This window comes from Sarcophilus harrisii, chromosome 4, assembly GCF_902635505.1.
Source record: "Sarcophilus harrisii chromosome 4, mSarHar1.11, whole genome shotgun sequence".
NCBI classification, from domain to species: domain Eukaryota; kingdom Metazoa; phylum Chordata; class Mammalia; order Dasyuromorphia; family Dasyuridae; genus Sarcophilus; species Sarcophilus harrisii.
In genome coordinates this window covers 382,227,455-382,247,473 of record NC_045429.1, presented here as the reverse complement: position 1 = coordinate 382,247,473, position 20,019 = coordinate 382,227,455, and the positions used below count along the sequence as shown (strand labels likewise).

At 35.9% G+C, this 20,019-nt stretch overlaps 1 protein-coding gene across 8 annotated transcripts in view; it reads right to left on the bottom strand.

Moving 5' to 3' along the window:
• The window catches only part of CATSPERE (catsper channel auxiliary subunit epsilon), a 183,207-nt gene that overhangs the window by 130,539 nt on the left and 32,649 nt on the right, over window positions 1–20,019 (bottom strand). For 6 of the 8 annotated variants that reach the window (XM_031966983.1, XM_031966978.1, XM_031966977.1 and 3 more), the window contains exons 4-5: window positions 17,750–17,819; window positions 14,746–14,819 (exon numbers count right to left, since the gene is read on the bottom strand). The exons of 1 other annotated variant lie outside the window; for it this stretch is intronic. In XM_031966983.1, the coding sequence (XP_031822843.1) occupies window positions 14,746–14,819; window positions 17,750–17,819 (144 nt within the window). The remainder of the gene's footprint in view (window positions 1–14,745; window positions 14,820–17,749; window positions 17,820–20,019) is intronic. One more of the 8 variants, XM_031966979.1, reaches the window with a different exon arrangement.

Below are 20,019 nucleotides of genomic sequence, written 5' to 3'. Positions count from 1 at the left end.
GTCACCTCTGACTATCCAAAAGAAACCTATGCTGGTAATCTGTGAATTTCCCAATGTGGGAGGAGACTAAGATCCTTTGGGATCCACTCCCTAAGGAAATCACTATTAGAGAATAGTCAAAAATGAGCATTTAAAAAACTGTTATGAGCCAGAACTTGAAACAAGGTGATAACTCAATGGAATTGATAGAAACAATGCTTAAGTTAACACCTTTGAAAGTTCACACATTAGCTCATACATTATTTCACATGTTTGGGAGATTTCAGGGTTCAGTATGAGATATCCAAATTCATACCTCCCATAATCCCACTCTCAGAGGAGAAGTCAACCTTTGAGTTTACACCTCTAAAAGATCATAAAAGCAGCTGGGTTCAGTCAGGAGAGTTCAGTCGAAAAGATTGAGAGGGGAGCGTCAGTTGGAGATTGAGAAGCCAGGAGTTGGAGTTGAGCTGGAAGCAGAAGCTGGCAGAGAAGCTGCAAGAGCTCTTGGAACCAAGGAGGGAGGATAGGCACCAAGAAAACTAAGCAGGCTATTTTGAAGGAAGCAATAAAAGATCTGAACTTTTAACATCTGGCTGCATTTGGAGTGATTATTACTTGAACTGAAACTAAGGCTGCCTCCAGAAAACCTCCCCAAGAAACCTGCTCACAGAGAACCATCATATTATTTTTAGAAAAAAAAAAAAAGACCACAAAAAACCATAAATGTAGGAGTGGGGAGTATGAGAAATCTATAGAATTTATTTTGGGGTAGCTGGATAGCACAGTGGATAGAGTACCAGCCTAAGTTGGGAAGATCTGAGTTCAAATACAGCCTCAGACACTTAATGTTTCCCAGATGTGTAACTCCAATCACCCCCCCCCACACACACACACAAATTAATAATAATTAGAATTATATTTCCATATAGACACAAAGACTTAGAGAAAGATCATGTCAGCTGACTGAGTTAGTTGTACAAAACAAGATATTGACCCATTGAACTGATAAACTGATAAAAACCAATCCCAAATAATAAGTGGGTGAAAGCTAACTGCAAGCACTGAGGGAGCATGCTTAATGAGTTATTAATATTAACTTCTCCTCTCCAAAGGAGTAGTTTTCTGCCATTTTTGAACATGGATTGTATGATGGGGTAAGTAGAACATATCCAGGAGGTAATACAATGGGTGGACCAGGAAGTCTGTTAATTTCATTATCCCCAGCCACTGGGTTAATGGAGGGACCTTGTGCTTTAGGATAAGAAATAAAAGATTCATTCCCACATCTATAAAAAAGGATCTGTACCAGAAAAAAAAATGGTTTCTGAAAAGGAAAATAGACACTAGGAGTGGTAATTAGAGATAAATTAGGGAGAGGATAATTGTGTAAGATTATTATATAAAAATAATATAATATTCAGTTGGCAACATAAAGAAATGATGCCACAGGCATATATCACAGGTCATGTGAAAATAGCTTTACAGGCTCAAGCAATTACAACACAGAATTATAAATGAATGAATGATTTGCATTTCAGAGGACACAACTTTTAAAGTCTTAGGGGAGGGGAGGCAGGATCTATGATGTAAGGAACCAGAGAGGCATTTGGAGAGAGGAGTCTGGGAGGAATCAGGGGGAATCCACCTAGCTGAGCAGGTTCTAGATGTGTCTAAAGATATGCTAATTAGGATCTCAAAGGTTGTTTAAAGATGCTAACTATACAATTAGCTATACAATATACGTTGGCTACATAAACTGAATAGTCTTTGACTTGATTATGGCTATAGTAGCTGGATTGGATCCTTTCTGACTAGGGGAAAGAATAAGTGGCTTTCCAAGTTCACAATAGTTTCCTGATCTAATAAACATATATAGCAAACTACATCTTTGATTGAAAGCTGCAAAAAAAAGAAATGAGAATCATGACAGCAGAATTTATGTCCTACACACCAAAAAATAATAAGCAAAATAGAAAAGAAACAATTAGAAATGCAAATAAATAGAAATGAAAGACAATTGACAAGAAGCAAAAAACAAAACACTCTCACTGTGCAAACATAACCTATTGATCTTAGACAGGATGTGTAGAGACAACCTAAGGATCCCCAAAACACACAGAATATTTTAATAAATTCACTCCCTAAAGAATTGTGAGAAATGGATGGGCATTTGTTTCTCACAATTATAAAAATTAAATTGGAAAAATGAAACCCACAAGGACATCAAGGAATAATCAAGGGCGGGGGGGTGGGTGGGTGGGGTATCTTCTCCTAAAAGAGAGTAATCAGGGATGATGACTTGAGAGTTGCAAAGAATCTTTTCTCCTTTGCCCTTAGCTGTTCACTGCTGTCTTCCCCCTTCTAGATTGTAAATTCCCTTATGGGGTGTGGCTGCTTTTTAAGTGGGGGTGGGGGAAACACTTGCTGGAGCTCACCCTTCTAAACTCTGCCCCCCTGAGAAAAATAGCAGACTTTTGAGGAGGAACACTCATAGTACAAGTGCCTTTGTCAATGTCAGATTTTTCCCAAATTAAGGGAAGACTGGGCCAGTACTCAAAGGACTCCACAAAATATATTGAGGGGTTTAAAGCCATTGCCCTCCAATTTGATCTTTCCTAGGGAGATGTTAATATCACTATCTCCTCCTGTTGTACTATAAAGGAGAAAAAGAGAATCTGGGATCTGGCCTACTGGGGATGACATAACTGCATCCTCCTCTTCTGGTAAGTACTCCCAGGGGCTGCTGCTGTGCCTTTTTCAGATCCCAGATGGAACTACCAGGAGGAGAATAGTGATAGAGAGAAAAGGGATCACCTCTTAACCTGACTCACTGAAGGAATGAAGAGGGGAATTAAGAAACAGGTTAATTGTGACAAACTTAGGGAGATCACCCAAGGAGCTAAGGAAAATCCTGCTGTCTTTCAGATCTGCATTATAGAGGCTCTAAGGAAATATACTAATCTGGACCCCACTTCTCCAGAGGGGAACCACTGTCCTCAGCATGCATTTTATTAACCAATCTGCCCCAGTTATACGGAGGAAGCTGCAGAAGTTAGCCTTGGCCCCCAAACTCCCATGGCCCAGCTGTTTCTAACAATTAAGGACTGAGCTGCAGCAGAGGAGGAAGACCAGAGGGCCAGAGCAAGAAATAAAGATCAGGCTGCTGTTATTTCTGGAAAATACAGAGGTTCATGCTTCAGGTATAATGGGGTAAGGACATTGGGCATGCAACTGCCCTTGGAAACCTCCCCCAGCCCTTGCTCTGAATGCAACAAGGAAGGGAAGTTGAAAAGGGACTTCCCAGAGAGGGGTAGAGCCACCATCTCAAGCCTTGCCTTCTGGTCTTTTCAGAACCAGGAGTGATGGAGTCCAGGGTTCAGCCAGGCTCCCCCCTTACTCCATCATAGCCCACCTTTGGATGTGACAGGTAAGGCCATTGAATTTCTTTTTGATTTGGGGCCTCTCTTTCAGTTCTGCTCTGGCACTCTAGTCCCTCTCGACCCTCCCACCATAAGATAATGGGAATTGACGGGAAATTTAAGAACTCTTTTGAGACTTTTCCTCTGCCTTACCAATTTGGTGACCTATTATTTAAACACCCCTTTCTTATTATTCCCTCCTTATTATTGCCCTTTTTGGGGTTCAGACCCAATAAAGCCAGAGACTAAGGAGGGATTGCAACCTTTGATTGAGAAATTTTTAAAGTATAAGCTTATTCCCTGCAACACTCCAATTCTTTTTGTTAGAAAATCAAATGGGGTATTTCGCATGGTGCAGGACCTCAGAGCAAGTAACAAAGCTATTATTCCAATTCACCCACTTGTGCCTAATCCTTATACTATCCTTACTCAGATTCCAGTGGACATATAATGATTCTCCGCTCTAGATCTTAAACATGCTTTCTTTTGTATCCCTTTGCATATACTCACAATTTCTCTTTGCTTTTGAATGGGTGAAGCCAGAGGAACATCCCCACTAACTAACTTGGACAATTCTGCCCCAAAGCTTCCAAGACAGCCCACACATCACTGGCTAAAGATTTGAGGGAATTGAAGCTGCTTAACAGCAGTCTCATCCAGTATGTGGATGATATTTTCATCTGCAGTCCCAACAGAGAGGAGTCCCTCAATGCAGCCATGAAACACTAAATTTTCTAGCCTTGAGGGGGTACAGGGTCTCCTTACCCAAAGCCCACATCACTTGCCAGTCTGTCAAATATTTGGGCCATAATCTTACCCCCACTTCTCGCTCTTCAGAGATGACCACTGCCAGCAATTAACTCCTCCTTAGCCTTTCAGCTAGGGAGCAAAGTGGACAGTGGAGGTGTTCAGGATTGTTGGGTGGGCCATCAGCATCCTTATGGCAGCTTACAGATGGGATCTGATGGATCATTTGTAAAGGCCCCATTCCCAAAGGTCACTATCTCCACCCTGGATATCACAGCATTTTTAATCTGCTTCTGAGATTTACTTCCTCCAGGTTCCAAGCTACTTGGACACACAACAGCCCTTGGATGCCATTGCTATCTTCATATCTCGCACTTCCCCTCCTGGCCTGAACATAGTGACAGCCTGAACATAGTGACAGCTCTATAACCTTTGTCAGCTTGAAACAACTCTAGAAGATAAGACCTTCATCCCCGTGCCCCAAATGAATTTTTTTGGGGGAGGGGGAATGATATAAACTGAGATCTTTTAGGGGCAAGGGTTGGGGAAGCCCTGATGTGGATTGTGTTCCCTTTAATCTGTAGGGGAAAGGCGATTGGGGTCTCAAACTCTCCTCTAGGAGAGTCACACCTTTCTGTCTATAAGGGAAACTTCCAAGATAAGTAATCTCATTCAATTTTGAATTAAATTGAAATGAAAATCAATCTATCAGAATTATCCTGAAATTAGCTCCTCAGCTTGGGGCCAAAGATCAAAGCAGCCCCAATATATCTAGTGCTGTATGCCCAGACATTTTTGCAGAAGTCCTAACAGGATTTTGCCCACTGCTGAAGATGTTTTCTTCACAGTGTTAACTCGCCTTCAAAACACTATCCTAGCAAGATTCTTTGCCCACTAAGAAAGCTTTCTTTTTAGTGCAAATAAATCCTCTTTTGCCACAGACTTCAGGTTTGTGAATTCTTTTGCAAGTAATCTGTGACATCATGTGAAGAGGGGATCACTTATTCTCAATTCTCACACCTCATCATATTGACCAGTTTCAGGGTCTGTCTCAATCCACTGGTTCTTCAATCAGCTCAATACCCATTCTCGGCAGAAGATGAGATGATTGCCCCATTCCCAAAGGATTTTGAGGTCACATTTGGGAAAGAAATGGAACTGGTTGGTGAATGGACCCAAAATACCCAGTGTCTGAATGGGTTCCCTGTATGGAGTCCATTAATCCTATGAAGGGAGGCTATATAATATTAATGCTATTCCCTTGCTGCAATAATATTTGGGACTTAGGATGGAATATCAGGTTAAGATTGGGGTTAATATTATTGAAAAAGAATATCTCAAACAACTCAGTTTGATGATGCTTGTCAATTGTAGAATTGTAGAATTGTAGAAGCTTGACAAGCCGTGAACAAGTAGGTACAACTGTGCTCTTATAGAGAAAGGATTTTAATGGAAATGCCTAACTTGGAACGATGTTTGGTTTGCTACAAAGGCTAGACATTTAGAAAATGCAGATCAAAGAATAAGTTGGTTATGCATTTAATAGGTATAGATCTCTTAGGAAGATTTGGAATCAAGTTAAGAACTTAAGACAAGTGATAAACACCAGTGCCAGGGCAGAATTGGTAAATACTCTGTTAAAGATTGTGAACAAAAAGCAATTTATCTCTTTGCACAACAGGTTGCCCCATGCCCAGATAGTACCATTCCCTTTGGGAAAACATGTTTCTCCTATTCCCAAAACATTCCTTGAGAGAATTAATTGCAGTGCTTTGTGTTACCTTTCCTTTCTGTGAGGCAACAAACCAAACTATATGAGCTCCTTACTTCTGGAGATCAATCAGCTTGCCTCTCATGGCAGTGTGAAAAGAGTCCAAAATCTAGGGACTATAGTGACATGTACTGAGGGTAGCTTTGGCTGTTTCTCAGTGTGGGGAATAGATAAGGTGAAGAACTTACAGGAATGTATGAATTCTTTTTCTGTATTTTATTTTCATTATTTCTGTGTTTCCCCTATGACCTGTATAATATGTGCAGGCTCATATCTACTTGAGCCTTGGCCAGCTAGAAACATATTTACGTAACCTGAGCTGATGACATTTATTGGTATTTGACATTTATCGATATTTAGCCTATTAGCTGGACCACTATCTGCTTGATTAAGCTTAAAGGCCTGACTTTCTGTTTCCCTGAAATCAGGAGATTTCAGGGAAACAGAAACCTTCCATTCCAATCTTCCCAAATAACAACAACCAATTAGGTGCCTCTCCCTCCCCTTCTCAATGCTCTCTTACTTGTGATGTAATTTCTTGTATAAAACTATGTATCTTTACTACTTCTTTAGCCCTCCTACCACGAGCTTTCTCTTTCTTATCTCGGGTTGGGATGGCTCATCCTCCGTGGTTTTCAATAAACAACTTTTCTGCCTTCTTCCGAGTGATCTCTGAGTCATTTTGGGTAAGGGTCTTCTACATCCCTCACACTCAGGTATGAGCAAACCCCCAACAAACCTTGGGTGGTATTGTGGAGATAGCACTCTCAAATCTGCTTTGCCCAGGAACTAAGTGGGCACTTGTGTGCCAATCCAATTGGCTATTCCTTTTACCTTGGCATAAATAAGAAAGACTGAATGAGGAAGAATTAAGTCAAAGATAGTAACTGATGAATTCAAAGCTAGAAATGTAGTTCTGGATTTAGGTCATCCCTATTCCGGTGACTAAGTGTTTTTGGATAAGTTACACTAGAGAAGCAGTGAAGAGAATAACAAAATAGTTAAGATGCCACTAGCAGAATGGCATGGGGAAATAGAATGATTCTAGAAAGGTTATTGGAAGGAGGAGAAGGAACATATATCAATATCTATATCTATATCACATATACACACACAGTATCTACAAATATCCACACACATTTTGTTGTTGATGTTCAGTCACTGTCTGATTCTTCATAACCACATTTGGGATTTTCTTGGCATAGATAGTGGAATAGTTTGCCATTTCCTTCTCCAGTTCATTTTACAGAGGAGGAAATAAAAAATTTTGGTTAAGTTACTTGGTTAGGAAAAAACCTAACACAGCTAGTCACACAGCTAGTGTTTGAGGATTTGATTTGAACAAGGAAAATTAGTCTTCTTGACTTCAGGCCCAGTGTTCTACCCATTGGTTCACATGGATGTCGCTATACAAACATGCACACATACATATACTGACATATATATACATATACTCACATGTGTATATAGTTATATATAATATATATATAATGATATTATTCTAGTCTATTCCACTGATATCTCTTGTGATTATGCATATGTATGTTTATTGAATAAATTAAACATTATTCTGTATAATTTAATAATTGATTCTATTCTGTAATTGACCTATTCCCCATTTTGTCAAGTCCCTTTCTCAGCTTTGGAATTAACTTCAAGTATGTGGTCTTTTCTTGTCCTGATTAGCTTAAAGGCACATATAAAAGGTAAATTCATGCAGCTAGCTACATCTGCATGTTGCCTAGAAATCCTAACCAGCTAGGCCTAGAAACCCTCTTCAAAGAATAATTCTTGTGTCCTTATCCGTCCTCATACAATTAAAGAAGGTTAGATCTCTCCTTAGTGGACCAAACCCAGTGATTCTGGTCTCCTTATAAAGAATACAAGAAGTAGATCAGTTCCATAAAATAACAAACATTCCTTTTCAGAGAGGAGTGTGATGTCATACCTGAATGCCAGCCCATTTAATCCCCTCCTTTCTCACTCCCTCTTCTCCCCCCCCCACCAATAATTATTTGTTATGTACCTTCCAACTACTCCCCAGGCTCTCGTGAATGTCAGTAAAAAGACACTGCCCCTTCTCATAGAGATCATTCGCTTTACTGACATTGCCAGAGTAACTCACTTTGTTAACAGCTTTTTTTTTTTTTTTTTTTTTGGGGGGGGTCACTGTTAATAAACAATTTTGCTAAGAGAATGTACCTTAGTTTTCTTTTATTGCATTTTACTCACCAGAATTTTGGATTTCCCAGTGAGAATGAAGGAAGGATCCGGATTCCCCAGACTCTGTTAACAGAACCCTTTTCTTTTGGGTCCTGATGAAATTTTTCATTCAAAGAGAGGGTTTCTTTTAGTGATTGTAAACCCTTCAAATCCAAACCTCTGGACAAGGAGGTAAGCATCCCATTAGTAATAATTTTGCCTACATTAGCCTTGGAATGATATTTTGTGTTAAAAATTGCAATTTTGTCTGCCTACATGTGTCTGGGATACTGATTTGTGATCAGTATTGAAAATTTTTTTTTCTCTAAAGGAAGAACTTCAAAGAGTAGATTGGAGTTAATTTAAAAAGCATGAAAGGAATTCCCCTCCCCCCCATATTTGTGTAAAGTAGTTTTCTTTCCAGTGGCCTGCCTGATAAACACGGAAAGTGTGGTAAAACATGGTCTCTTGAGACATCTAGTGATCAAGCTGAGAATAGCTATATTGGATACTAATTTCATTAATGATGTTTAGTATTTGTTAATATGATAATATCCCTTAAATTTATTTAAGGAGCAAGATGGTTTCCAGGTTTGGTTTTAATAATTGTCTAATAATTGTCCTAATAATTGATTCTCTAGACAAAAGGATTGAACATATTGGCAATTACACTTATGAGTAGAAGAGTAAGATACTGTGAACACAGTAGTACAAATCTAGGTTCAATAGTGGAAGCCTACATCTTCCCAGGAGATTTCACTTACACTAAAAACATCTACATTTCTGATTAATTTACAGGTTTTTCCTTAGCCATTAAATGACTATCAGTTCTGGCCTCCAGTTTGAATATCATGAATAATCAGAGGAACTCCTGCTAGAATTTCCTAAATCTTTGTTAGGTTCATAGAGTATGAAGCCATGAGCAAGGCTATGCAACTAAGTCACTGTAATCCCTCAGGAGGGATTCCAAAAAATTATTAAAGGACAGCTTAGAAGGACACTTTCAGAGACTTTTTCTACTATTAATGACACCAGTATCAAAACTAGAAATTGAACTAGTAAAAGGTCTTTTTAACTTTTTTAAACAGAAGAAGTACTTTATTATCAAACTGTGCATACCCTTTGATCCAGCAGTGTTACTACTGGGCTTATAATCCCAAAGAGATCATTAAGAAGGGAAAGGGACCTGTATGTGCACGAATGTTCATGGCAGCCCTCTTTGTAGTGGCCAGAAACTGGAAACTGAGTGGATGCCCATCAAGTGGAGAATGGCTGAATAAATTGTGGTATATGAATGTTATATGAATTGTGGTATATGAATGTTATGGAATATTATTGATCTATAAGAAATGACCAGCAGGAGGATTTCAGAAAGACCTGGAGAGACTTACACGAACTGATGCTGAGTGAAACGAGTAGGGCCAGGAGATCATTATATACTTCAACAATAATACTATATAATGACCTCAGGTCTAATGGACCTGACCATCCTCAGCAATGAGATAAACCAAATCAGTTCCAATGGAGCAGTAATGAACTGAACCAGCTACGCCCAGTGAAAGAACTCTGGGAGATGACTAAGAACTATTACATTGAATTCCCAATCCCTATATTTTTGCCTGCCTGCATTTTGGATTTCCTTCACAGGCTAATTGTACAATCCCTATATTTTTGCCCATCTGCATTTTTTATTTCCTTCACAGGCTAATTGTACAATATTTCAGAGTCCAATTCTTTTTGTACAGCAAAATAATGGTTTGGTCATATATACTTATTGTGTATCTAATTTATATTTTAATATATTTACCATCTACTGGTCATCCTGCCATCTGGGGGAGGGGGCAGAGGGAAGGAGGGGAAAAATTGGAACAAGAGGTTTGGCAATTGTCAATGCTGTAAAGTTACCCATACATATAACCTGTAAATAAAAGGCTATTAAAATAAAAAATTAAAAAAAAAAAAGAAGAGGTACTTTACTTGACAAGGATAAAGTAAAATTCAGAGGTTTCTACTGAAGCCTCAAACTAACACCAGTGTGTTTACCTCATACTGTTTTAAGCCTTGTGGGAGTGCTCCCCAAAGTGTTATGCCATAGTTCCCTTTTAATGTCCTGACCCAGTTTCTCTAATAGTCCTATTTAGTTTCTCTGCCTCAGGTTATAACCTTCTCCTCTTAACGTTTGATGAGATAAAGGTTTTATATCTTTATGCTATAATCATTACTTCTTAATGTTTGACCAGATAAAGGTCTATCCATTTTAGACATCATTAGAATATCAGCAACCTCTCCAGTATTTCCCTCCATTGTGTCATCCTAGGTGCCTCCCCCCATTAGTCTAAGCCAATTTTAAAATAGAAATTAGAAGGGGTAATTTAGTTACTTTAAATGAGTACCAAAAATTGTTGAGAGATATTAATTGGATAAACCTTTATTTGAATTTGAGAACACTTAAATTGACAAAATTTTATTCAAAATTTTAAAAGGGTATTCTAACCCTAATTCAAAAAAGTCTGAGGATTAGCTGCAAGCAGTAGCACCTGTAAATATGCTACTAATAAACAACCTTTTTACATATATTCTACTTACTATTAAATATATTTTTAACTTGAATATACACAGCAGAATGAGTTATATGCAATTATTACTGCACTGTATACTGCTCAACAACCTCTTAATATTTTTTCAGATAGCAAATATGCTGTTTACATGGTTAATACATAATATAGAAAACAATTCCAGCCCTGGACATCCTACTAATTAGTTTGCATGATGTTAATAACTGAGTAATTGTTCTTATTTTTCAAATTTATGGCCTTTGGCAACATTGAAACACTTCTTCCATGTCATTTTTGTCTGTTTCTGTGCTTGTGTCTCTGCACAGAATGTCTGTGCCATATTTATTCGGTGAGCTAGATTTTGCTACTTGAAAAGATTTCTTAATTCCCACTTTAAAATGGAAAATAGCCTAATTTTTTCCTGTGGACCCCAGTTCTGGCCAAACTGGAGGCTGCAGAAAATAAGCTAGCTAATCAAAATTATAGAGCTGAGAAATAACAGCAGATTCTCAAGGTTTTGAGAGAAATTGATTAAGAAATTTTGCAACTAGTTAAAACAACAATTAGGAAAATAGCAACTTTTTCCTAGCTTCTTTGACTTCTATCTTGTCTGGAGTATACTTCTACTCCATTGGGAAAGCACCTCAGATAAGATTAAGGGACCCTCTCTACAACCCTGATCACTCAGCTGCTATTAGTACAGGTCAGCAGGTGAACAAGTTGGAGATAACATCAAAGGAAAATTAGAAAACAAAAGTAAGAAAAGGAGATTTGTTGGATTATTCATTGCTAGAGTTCTAGCAGCTATAGCCATTATTATTTCACTTGCTGTTTCAGTTATAGCTCTAACAGATTTTATTCAGACTGCCCAATTTGCAAATCAATTAGCAAAAAATATATCACAAATTCTTAAAGAACAATAATATAATGAGTTAAAACAAGGATTAAAGTTAATGGAACAATCATTAATATGGTTAGGGGATCATGTAAAGAATTTGGAAACTTGATCACAACTAACTTGTGATTACAGATTCACTCATGTATGTGATAACTCCATATAGATGGGATAATGATACTACCAATGTGACATGGTTTCAAATAAGGAACAGAATAAATGAAGCAATACATCCTTCCAACTTCACTTGGAATATATCTCAGCTGCTTTGGCAAAAACAAAACAAAACGGCAAAAAGTAATGTTCCTGGAATTGCTCCAGATAACAGACCAAACCAAATATTTGAATGTTTAAAAAAGATAAAATTCTGTAAATAATCTGACTTTTATGCCTTTGCATTTTGTTCCTCTTGTTATTCTTGTACTCATTAGTTTAGCCCCTTGTGCTTTCTGGTATGTCTTTCAATCACTGTCAACTATGGGAACTGAAATTCATAGACTTCATCTTTTGAATAAAAAAAGGGGAGATGTAGAGGGCCAGTACTGAAAGCAAGAGTTCAGTCCATGTATTACTTGAGACCTGCTCTCTATTAGGGCAAGTGATTCAAACTATTGGCTCACCATATCCCTAACAGTGAATTATAAAGACATACTTGATATATTTAGGATAATCTTGACAGAGAATGAATGTGAAAGAGACAAGGCATTTTAACTCTACTATTTACCCCTTGACAATGAATTAATGACATTCTTGAGGTAAATACATTAATATGATAATTTCTGCTATTTACTACTCTGTTTTGACAAGTACTTTGGTATTAATAAACATCACAACTATTTACAATTCTGCTGGCATTGATGAATGTTAAAATTATGCTATTTATAATTCTGTGTTGATAAGTACTTTGGTATTGATAGTTAAGGTGGATAATGAAATATCAAAATATGGATTGTGCATTAACCCTGGAAGGTATATACCTGAAGGTAGTTAGTAATAATGTAACACTAGCTTAAAGAGTATATAAACCCTGGTTCTCAGATAAATAAATGGAGATTGCAAAGGCTATCTTCTTCCTGGCCACAGATATTCATTCACCCTCTTGGTATTCATTGGAGCTGAACTCCAACAAGGGACCAAACTCTTTAACTAAATTTAAATCACCGGATGCCATCTGCCTGTCTTTTTCTGCCCTCCCTACTTCTTTATCCTGTTTTATCTTCTTCTCCCACTTTTTTTACCCTCTGTTATTCCTTTGTCTTCACCCCTGACTTCTTTCCTCTTTAGTTCCTTGATCCTCTTTTGCTCCTTTGTTCTCACACCCATCTCTCTACTCTGCCTTGACAGTTTCTATCCTTGTTTATGTATCTTCCTCTGCTGCCCCATGCAAACTTTTTGGGCTACCTTTCTTATTCTTGAGTATTTTCTACCAGTTTTAGTTCCTTCTTCACCCCTCTTTCTTCTGCTTTCTAATCCTCCATTCTACTCATCCTGATCTTGAGATTTGAAGACTTGAGACTCCCAAAATTATAAGGGAAGCCTACAGACATCCCCCCTCTTCAAGAAACTAGTAATCTTGATCATAGGGGCAATATCATTCTTCTTAGACAACATAATTCTTTCAGGCCTTCTCACCTCTGCACTCTAAATTTGTTAAGGATATAGCAGCTGTGATCACCCAATTTCAGACCGTGTTAGGGAATATAATTCATCAATATGGGGAGAATTTAGTGATTTAATGAATATCTTAATTTTCCCTTGGAGAAAGACAGGCTATTGTAGTCAAAACAAAATAGTTGGTCGCTGCAAGTCCGTTAGCCCCCATTTAGCCTTTAAAGGACCCACATCAGAGCTCCAATGTTCCTGAGAATTATAACAGATTACATCAAGCTAAGGAATCCTTTCAGGATCAGAGGCCTGTGTAATTAGACAAGAGAAAGGAAATAAATTCTAGGATACATTTTATGAAGAGGAAATCCTTAACAATTTTTATGACATTGCACAAAAATTCTAAGCAGTATGCTGCATTAAGCCCTATCAGTCCATGAAACATGTATGTCAGTTGCACATACTTTGTTAATCAGTATCCAAGATGGGAAAGTATTTTCTTAAGAGATTTCCTGAGTGGCATGGAATGAATATAGAACATGTTTATGAAGAAAAAGAAAAGGATTACAGGGAAAAGCAGGAGAAGGACAGACAGGAAAGTGAGAAGGAACTATCATTATTCCAGTATAGGTAGCTTCAGTTCAAAATATTCTTATTCTCTTATAGACTGTTTCAAAGACCTAATTTTATATCTGAGTTACATCCTATTTTCTTTTAATCCAAAAAAAAAGCTGTGTCCCTCCTGTATTTTGGGTCCAAGAAAGTCTAGTCCCAGTTTGTTATAAAATTGTATTTCTTGATAAATTGACATGCATAGAACCTTGAAATTTGGTTTCAAATTTCACCTATCACAGCACTGATGGGAAGCTGGTTTAGGAAATACAACATGAATGATCCACACATAGAGTTGTCACAATATTTTGAAGAGACCCTGTTTCTCAGAGCTAAGGTAAGTTTGGCATTATAATAATCCTTTGAGCTTTGGATGATATCACCCCCTGACAAAGAATTTTGCTTAGACTAGCACTAATTATTCACTTCGGGATTTAAGCTCTCCTTATTGCCCAGAGCCATCCATCACATGTTCACAATGCCTCCTCTGCAGAATGGCTACAAACCCCAAAAGACTTGAGACAATGTTTTTTTTCATTGGATTTAAGAACATCTGTATTGTTCTGAGAAATATTAACCATGAGAATTATCTAAAGATCTGAGAATGATTATGTTGTGGATCAACCCATTTCATGTACATAAAACAGCATCAATAGCATTAAGCCCTCCATCTATGATGTAGGCATCTGCCTGCCTGAAGGTGTTGTTTTCCTCACTGAAATTAGTCACATTTCTATTTGTGTCATACTGCTCCTGTCTTTAGTCCCATTCTGCTTGAGCTCTGGCCTCTCACAGGTTAGAGACGGGTACTGGTTCAGTTGAAAAGATCATAAAAAAAATGAACTTGAATACATAAAAGTATTAATAGGATCAAGTGAAATAATGTAAGTAAAATGTTTGGCAAACTTCAAAGTGCTATATTAACATTACATATAAAGGTTTAAAAAAAGTTTTTACCTTGATTGGTAATACCACAGAAAGCATTCACTAGGACGATCTACATATAAAAAGCGTTCTTCAGCTTCTGCTGTCTAGAAAGGAGAGATAGGATTGAAAAATGTTCTGAATTTATTTTGTTTTATTTTTTTGCAAGGCAATTGGGATTAAGTGACTTGCCCAGAGTCACACAGCCAGTAAGTGTTAAGTATCAGGGGGTAGATTAGAACTCAAGTCCCCTCCTGACTTCAGGGCTGGTGCTGTATCCATTGCTCCATTTAGCTGCCCCCTGAATTTTAAAATAAAAACAATATTAGGAATATAATCTTAATCCTTATTTTATGGATGAATAATATAAGTACTAGAAAAAAGTTATTCATGTTAACCAAAACAGTCATAGTCAAATTCCAAAATGTAATTAAGAAATCTAGAAATTACAGTACTTACTTACTATAGTTTAATCATTGGCATAAAAAGCAATATCTTCATAAATAATAAATAAAAAATAGTTTGATGTTTACTATTCTCCTCTTTTCTATAAGACACCATGGATAAGATGTGAAGCAACTGGAAAGAAGTAGGGGGAAAAATAAGCAAACCTTGGAAAGTTAAGAGGAAGAAGTAGTTCTAATCTGCTTGGAAAGCAGGTCTCAGTCTGCTTCTTTTAAAAAGCCATGTGATTTGAGGCAAGTTCTTTGTAATGTTCTATTTCCTCATTTGTCAAATAAGGGAGTTGAATTAAGTAACCAGTAAGGATCCCAAATTGTATTATTCAAAGTTAGCCTTCCTGACAGCAGGCTAAAATCAAAAACAAAAACAAAAACTAAAAGGCTACTATGGAATCAAAGAAAAGAAGCAAGGGAAGCATATGTATTCAGTTTTTAATACTACCTATCATTAGTTCTGTGATTTCATCAATCTAGGCCTTCCCTCCAACCATATAGATCCCAATCCATCCACATCTCATCCTGTGCAATTTTTTCTTGCCCATGTTCTTCCATAGATTCTCCATAGAAGATTTGTCTGAAATTTCTACAAGGTCTTTTTCTGCCACTTTATTTTCTTTCATGGCCAGAAAGATAAGTATCTTCTAAAATGTATCTTAATGAAAGAAAGTTGCATCTTTGGAATTTAATAAAACTCTGATAACAAACTTGTCAAAGCAACAAAGTATTCTATATATGCAATCTCTCTTTTCACTGGATGGATTTCTATGTAATTGTAGTGTGTGTGTGTTTACTAGGTGGATGAACTTCTTATCCATATATGCAGGATCTCCTGTGTGTTTGATATGAAAAAAATTCACAAATGAATAAAATATAAAGCTATTACTATAAAACTAAATTATCTTCATTAAACTTGAAGTTAGGGAGTAAGGAGAATCATGCTAAGGAAGAGGGTGACAACAAAAAGCAAGAATTTTTTCATTCTTTGTCAATGGTACCTTAGATATTGATTCATCAATATCTAAGTTTGGGAATTCAAAAAGAAAACTTCAAAACCCTTCGTTCATATTAGCTAAATATTAAACAAACAAGCAAAGTAATAGAAATAAAACAACACTCATACCTAGTTGGCTTATTTCTTAGTCATGTAACTGTTCACTTACCCACTAAAAATCAAGAGTACTAACTGCAGATGGGAAAAATTTCTCAATGCTTAGATACATGTGGTTGGTACCTGAAATTAGATATATGTTCCAGTGGATGCTCTTTTGTCTACCATGATTTATTAAGCCAAAAACAGAAAAGAAAGGAAAAAAGAAAAATACAAACAGGATTTAGAATTCTATAGCAGAAAGGCAGAGAAGATTTCCATTATTAATCTTGAGTGAATGAATACAAAGTATTTCAGGACTTAATAGGTGCCAAGCAATGTGCTAAATGCTAGCTATTCAAGTAGAAAAACAATACAGTTTTTGCACTCAAAGAGATCATATTCAAAAAAAAAAAAAGGAGAACATCAGAATAGCACTTCAACTACAGGGCTAAGCCTTCCTTATATGTAATGCTATTACTATCACAATGCCAATGTAGCTACCCACCCCACTGCCAAACTCCCAGTCAAGTCTTTGTATATCAATGAAATTGGCTGTGCTACAACCCAGGGAACCTATTAATTTTTACATGATTCACAAATACATAAAATAACTAAAATACTAAAGTACAAATACTTGTATAAATCTTGTATAAAAAATCTTGTATAAATTTTTTTTAAATTCTTATCATATGAAATTGTCAAATGGAATAGAGCATATGAAATTGTCAAATGGAATAGAATTGGCCTTTAACTTGTGGGTGGCACAAAGAAGTCCAGAGATAGTATAATTAGGACACAAACAGAATTTTAATTAATTTCAGATTGACAAACACAATGCCTGCAGCCCACCTCTCACGTAGAGGGCTTAATACTGCTGATGGTGAGGCTGCTCAAAAAATATATTGTGTATATATTGTGTTATATATACACAACACATTCATTTGTTTTTAGATAGTTCTCATTGTTAGCATTTCTTGGGACAATAAAGATGTTCTCAGATCTCATGAGAATAGGCACTGTCTCTAAAGTTTCTGGGAGTCATGGCCACCCTATGAGGCATAAAACCAGAGTTCTGGGAACTGTGCAGTATCTGTCAGTGACAAGAAACAGGTATTGTGAGCATATAATGGATGACCCTAAACAATAAGGGCAGCTAAATTCCTCAGTGAACTTTTGGTGCCAGTTCAAGCAATACACATTGTCAGAGGGTGATGTCATTTAGAGTGCAAAGGATTGTTGTTATGTCAAGCTCAGGGCACAGCCTGCTTGTTAGACCTTAGCACTAGGAAACAGGATATATCCAATATTTTGCATTATAAAGCAATGCAAGTTCTCATATTTACATTACAACCAGCCTTATTTCTTTATAGATGAAATGCAATCATGCTAACATTGAAAAGTTATAAGTATTCATGAGGAAGTCATTATAAGGTTTAACAAGTAAAAACTATTAAGATTTAAAAAATCATAGTTAAAGTCAACTTACTTTACCATAAACTTTGGGTCTTATGGTATGAACACCTTGAACTGAACAGATCATTATTGTGTTTTGTAAACTAAAATAAAAAGAAAATTTAAAAACTGTTAAAATACTTAAATTTTTATATGAATATCTAATATTTATTGCAAATAAATGTGTGGACTTGACTAGATGATCACTAAGGTTCCCCCCTTTCAGCTCTAAATTGAAGAGCCTTTGCTTTTTAATTTTTTCCTTTTATTATTATGATGAAACTGACATATTGCAACAGAAAATGAACATTTCCCTATACAAGTATGAAAGTAAGAATCTCTGCTACTTATACCTTGGGCTTTGCTTTGCTTTTTTAAATTATTTTTTTAATTTATCAAATAATGGAAGGGGAAAATACATATAATTTAACTAGGTCAGAGATAAAACTCTCTACTCTCAACCCAATCATTAAGATTTCATTAATAATTTCAATTCTATAAACTGCAGAGAAAAGACCATGTGAACAAGACCACTACGCATCCTTTATAATATTTTTTTTTCATTTGATTGTTGATAGCTTAGCGTCTTCTTTTGAGATCTGCTTTTTCATTTCCTTTGAAGATTTATCTGTTAGGTAATGGTGATTCTTATTTAAAAGAGAAATTTGCTAAAAAATGTTTTCCTCTAGTTAATTATTTTCCTGCTGTTTATAAATATGCTACTTTACATAAACTTTAAAATTTTATATAACCAAATTTATCTATATTACCTTCTGTGATCCTTTCTATCCTTTTCCTGGCCAATAACTGTTCTTTCATTAATAATTATGAAAGCTATCTTTCATTGATTGCCTAAAGTGTTTATGATATGAACTTTTATGTTTATAACATGAATTCATTTTGAGCTTATCCAATGTAAAGTATTCCTCTAAACCTAATTTCTATTAGACTGTTAAATTTTTTAATAGTTTTTCTTAAACTGATTCTAGAAGTTGTAATTCTTTGGTTTATACTGAGCACTATATTCAATTGTTTCTGGGTCATATATTCTTAATTATGTCCTATGGACAAGTTTTCTATTAATTAATTAGTACCAGTATATTCTCAATTTGGTACTACTAGACTCCTAGTTTAGTACAGTTTTGAGATCTAGTCTTGCTAGATTGCCATTATTTTCATTTTTCCTTATTATTTTCTATAAGATTACTGACATTTTGTTCCATCAGATATATAGGTTTTTTTTTCTAGTTCTATAAGGTAACACTTGAATCATTTGATTGGTATGATACTGAGTCTATAAATTAATTTGAATAATATTATCCTTTTTGTTATATTGTCATAGACCAACCACAAGCAATTAATATTTTAGCAGTTATTACCGTCTGTTTTATATCTGTGAAGAGTGTTTTGTGCCTCTATTTTTGTCTTTTGTTTCAGTAGCTAGAATCCCAGATTCTTTTATAAAATGTTCTTTTGAATGAGCATTTCCCCCCTTCTAGTTAGATTTGTTGTTAATGATGATTTTTACAGATTTCAACAGATGCTCCTACTGTGGTTAAACTGTTATTTTTTATTTGACTCTCTAGGGATCCTTACTGTCAGTTTGAAAAAGTGATCACTTTGATTGTTTTTTGCTTGTACTAATTCGCTCTCTTTCTTTTTCATGTCTATATTACTAGATCAAGAATTTTTAGAATTATAAGAAATAATAGTGATGACAAAGGACACTTTGCTTTATCCTTGATCTTATTGAAAAGTCCTTTTATTTTTACTCTTTTAACATTTTCAAAACATATGCATTTTTTCCAAAAATTTTCTTCTGCATCTTGATATAATTGTGTGATTTTTATTGTCATTCTTATGAATATGTTCTTCTGTTGATAGTTTCCTAATATCAAGTCATTTCTGCATTCCTGATATAACTACAACCTGATTGTAGTGTAGAATCTTTTAAAAAATAAGTTGTCACAGAATTGTGATGGAATTTTAGTCTATATTTTTGTACTGATATTAGAGATGTTAGCCTCTTTCTTCTTTATCTGGTTTATCTCCTCTTAATTTAGGTACCTCTGTCTTGAGGTAATTTGATAGGATACCTTCTTTCCTAATTTTACAAATAATTTATATAACATTGAATGTTTTATAGAATCCATTAGTAAAATTACTTGCCCATGGAATCTTTCCCCCTTAGAAATCCCATCTTTTTTTGTTGTTCAATTTGTTTTCTGAAATATTTGTCAGTTGGTACTGGCAAAAGAGTTATTCTTCATTTGTTGTATATTCTATTTTTTTTCATTTTTTTAA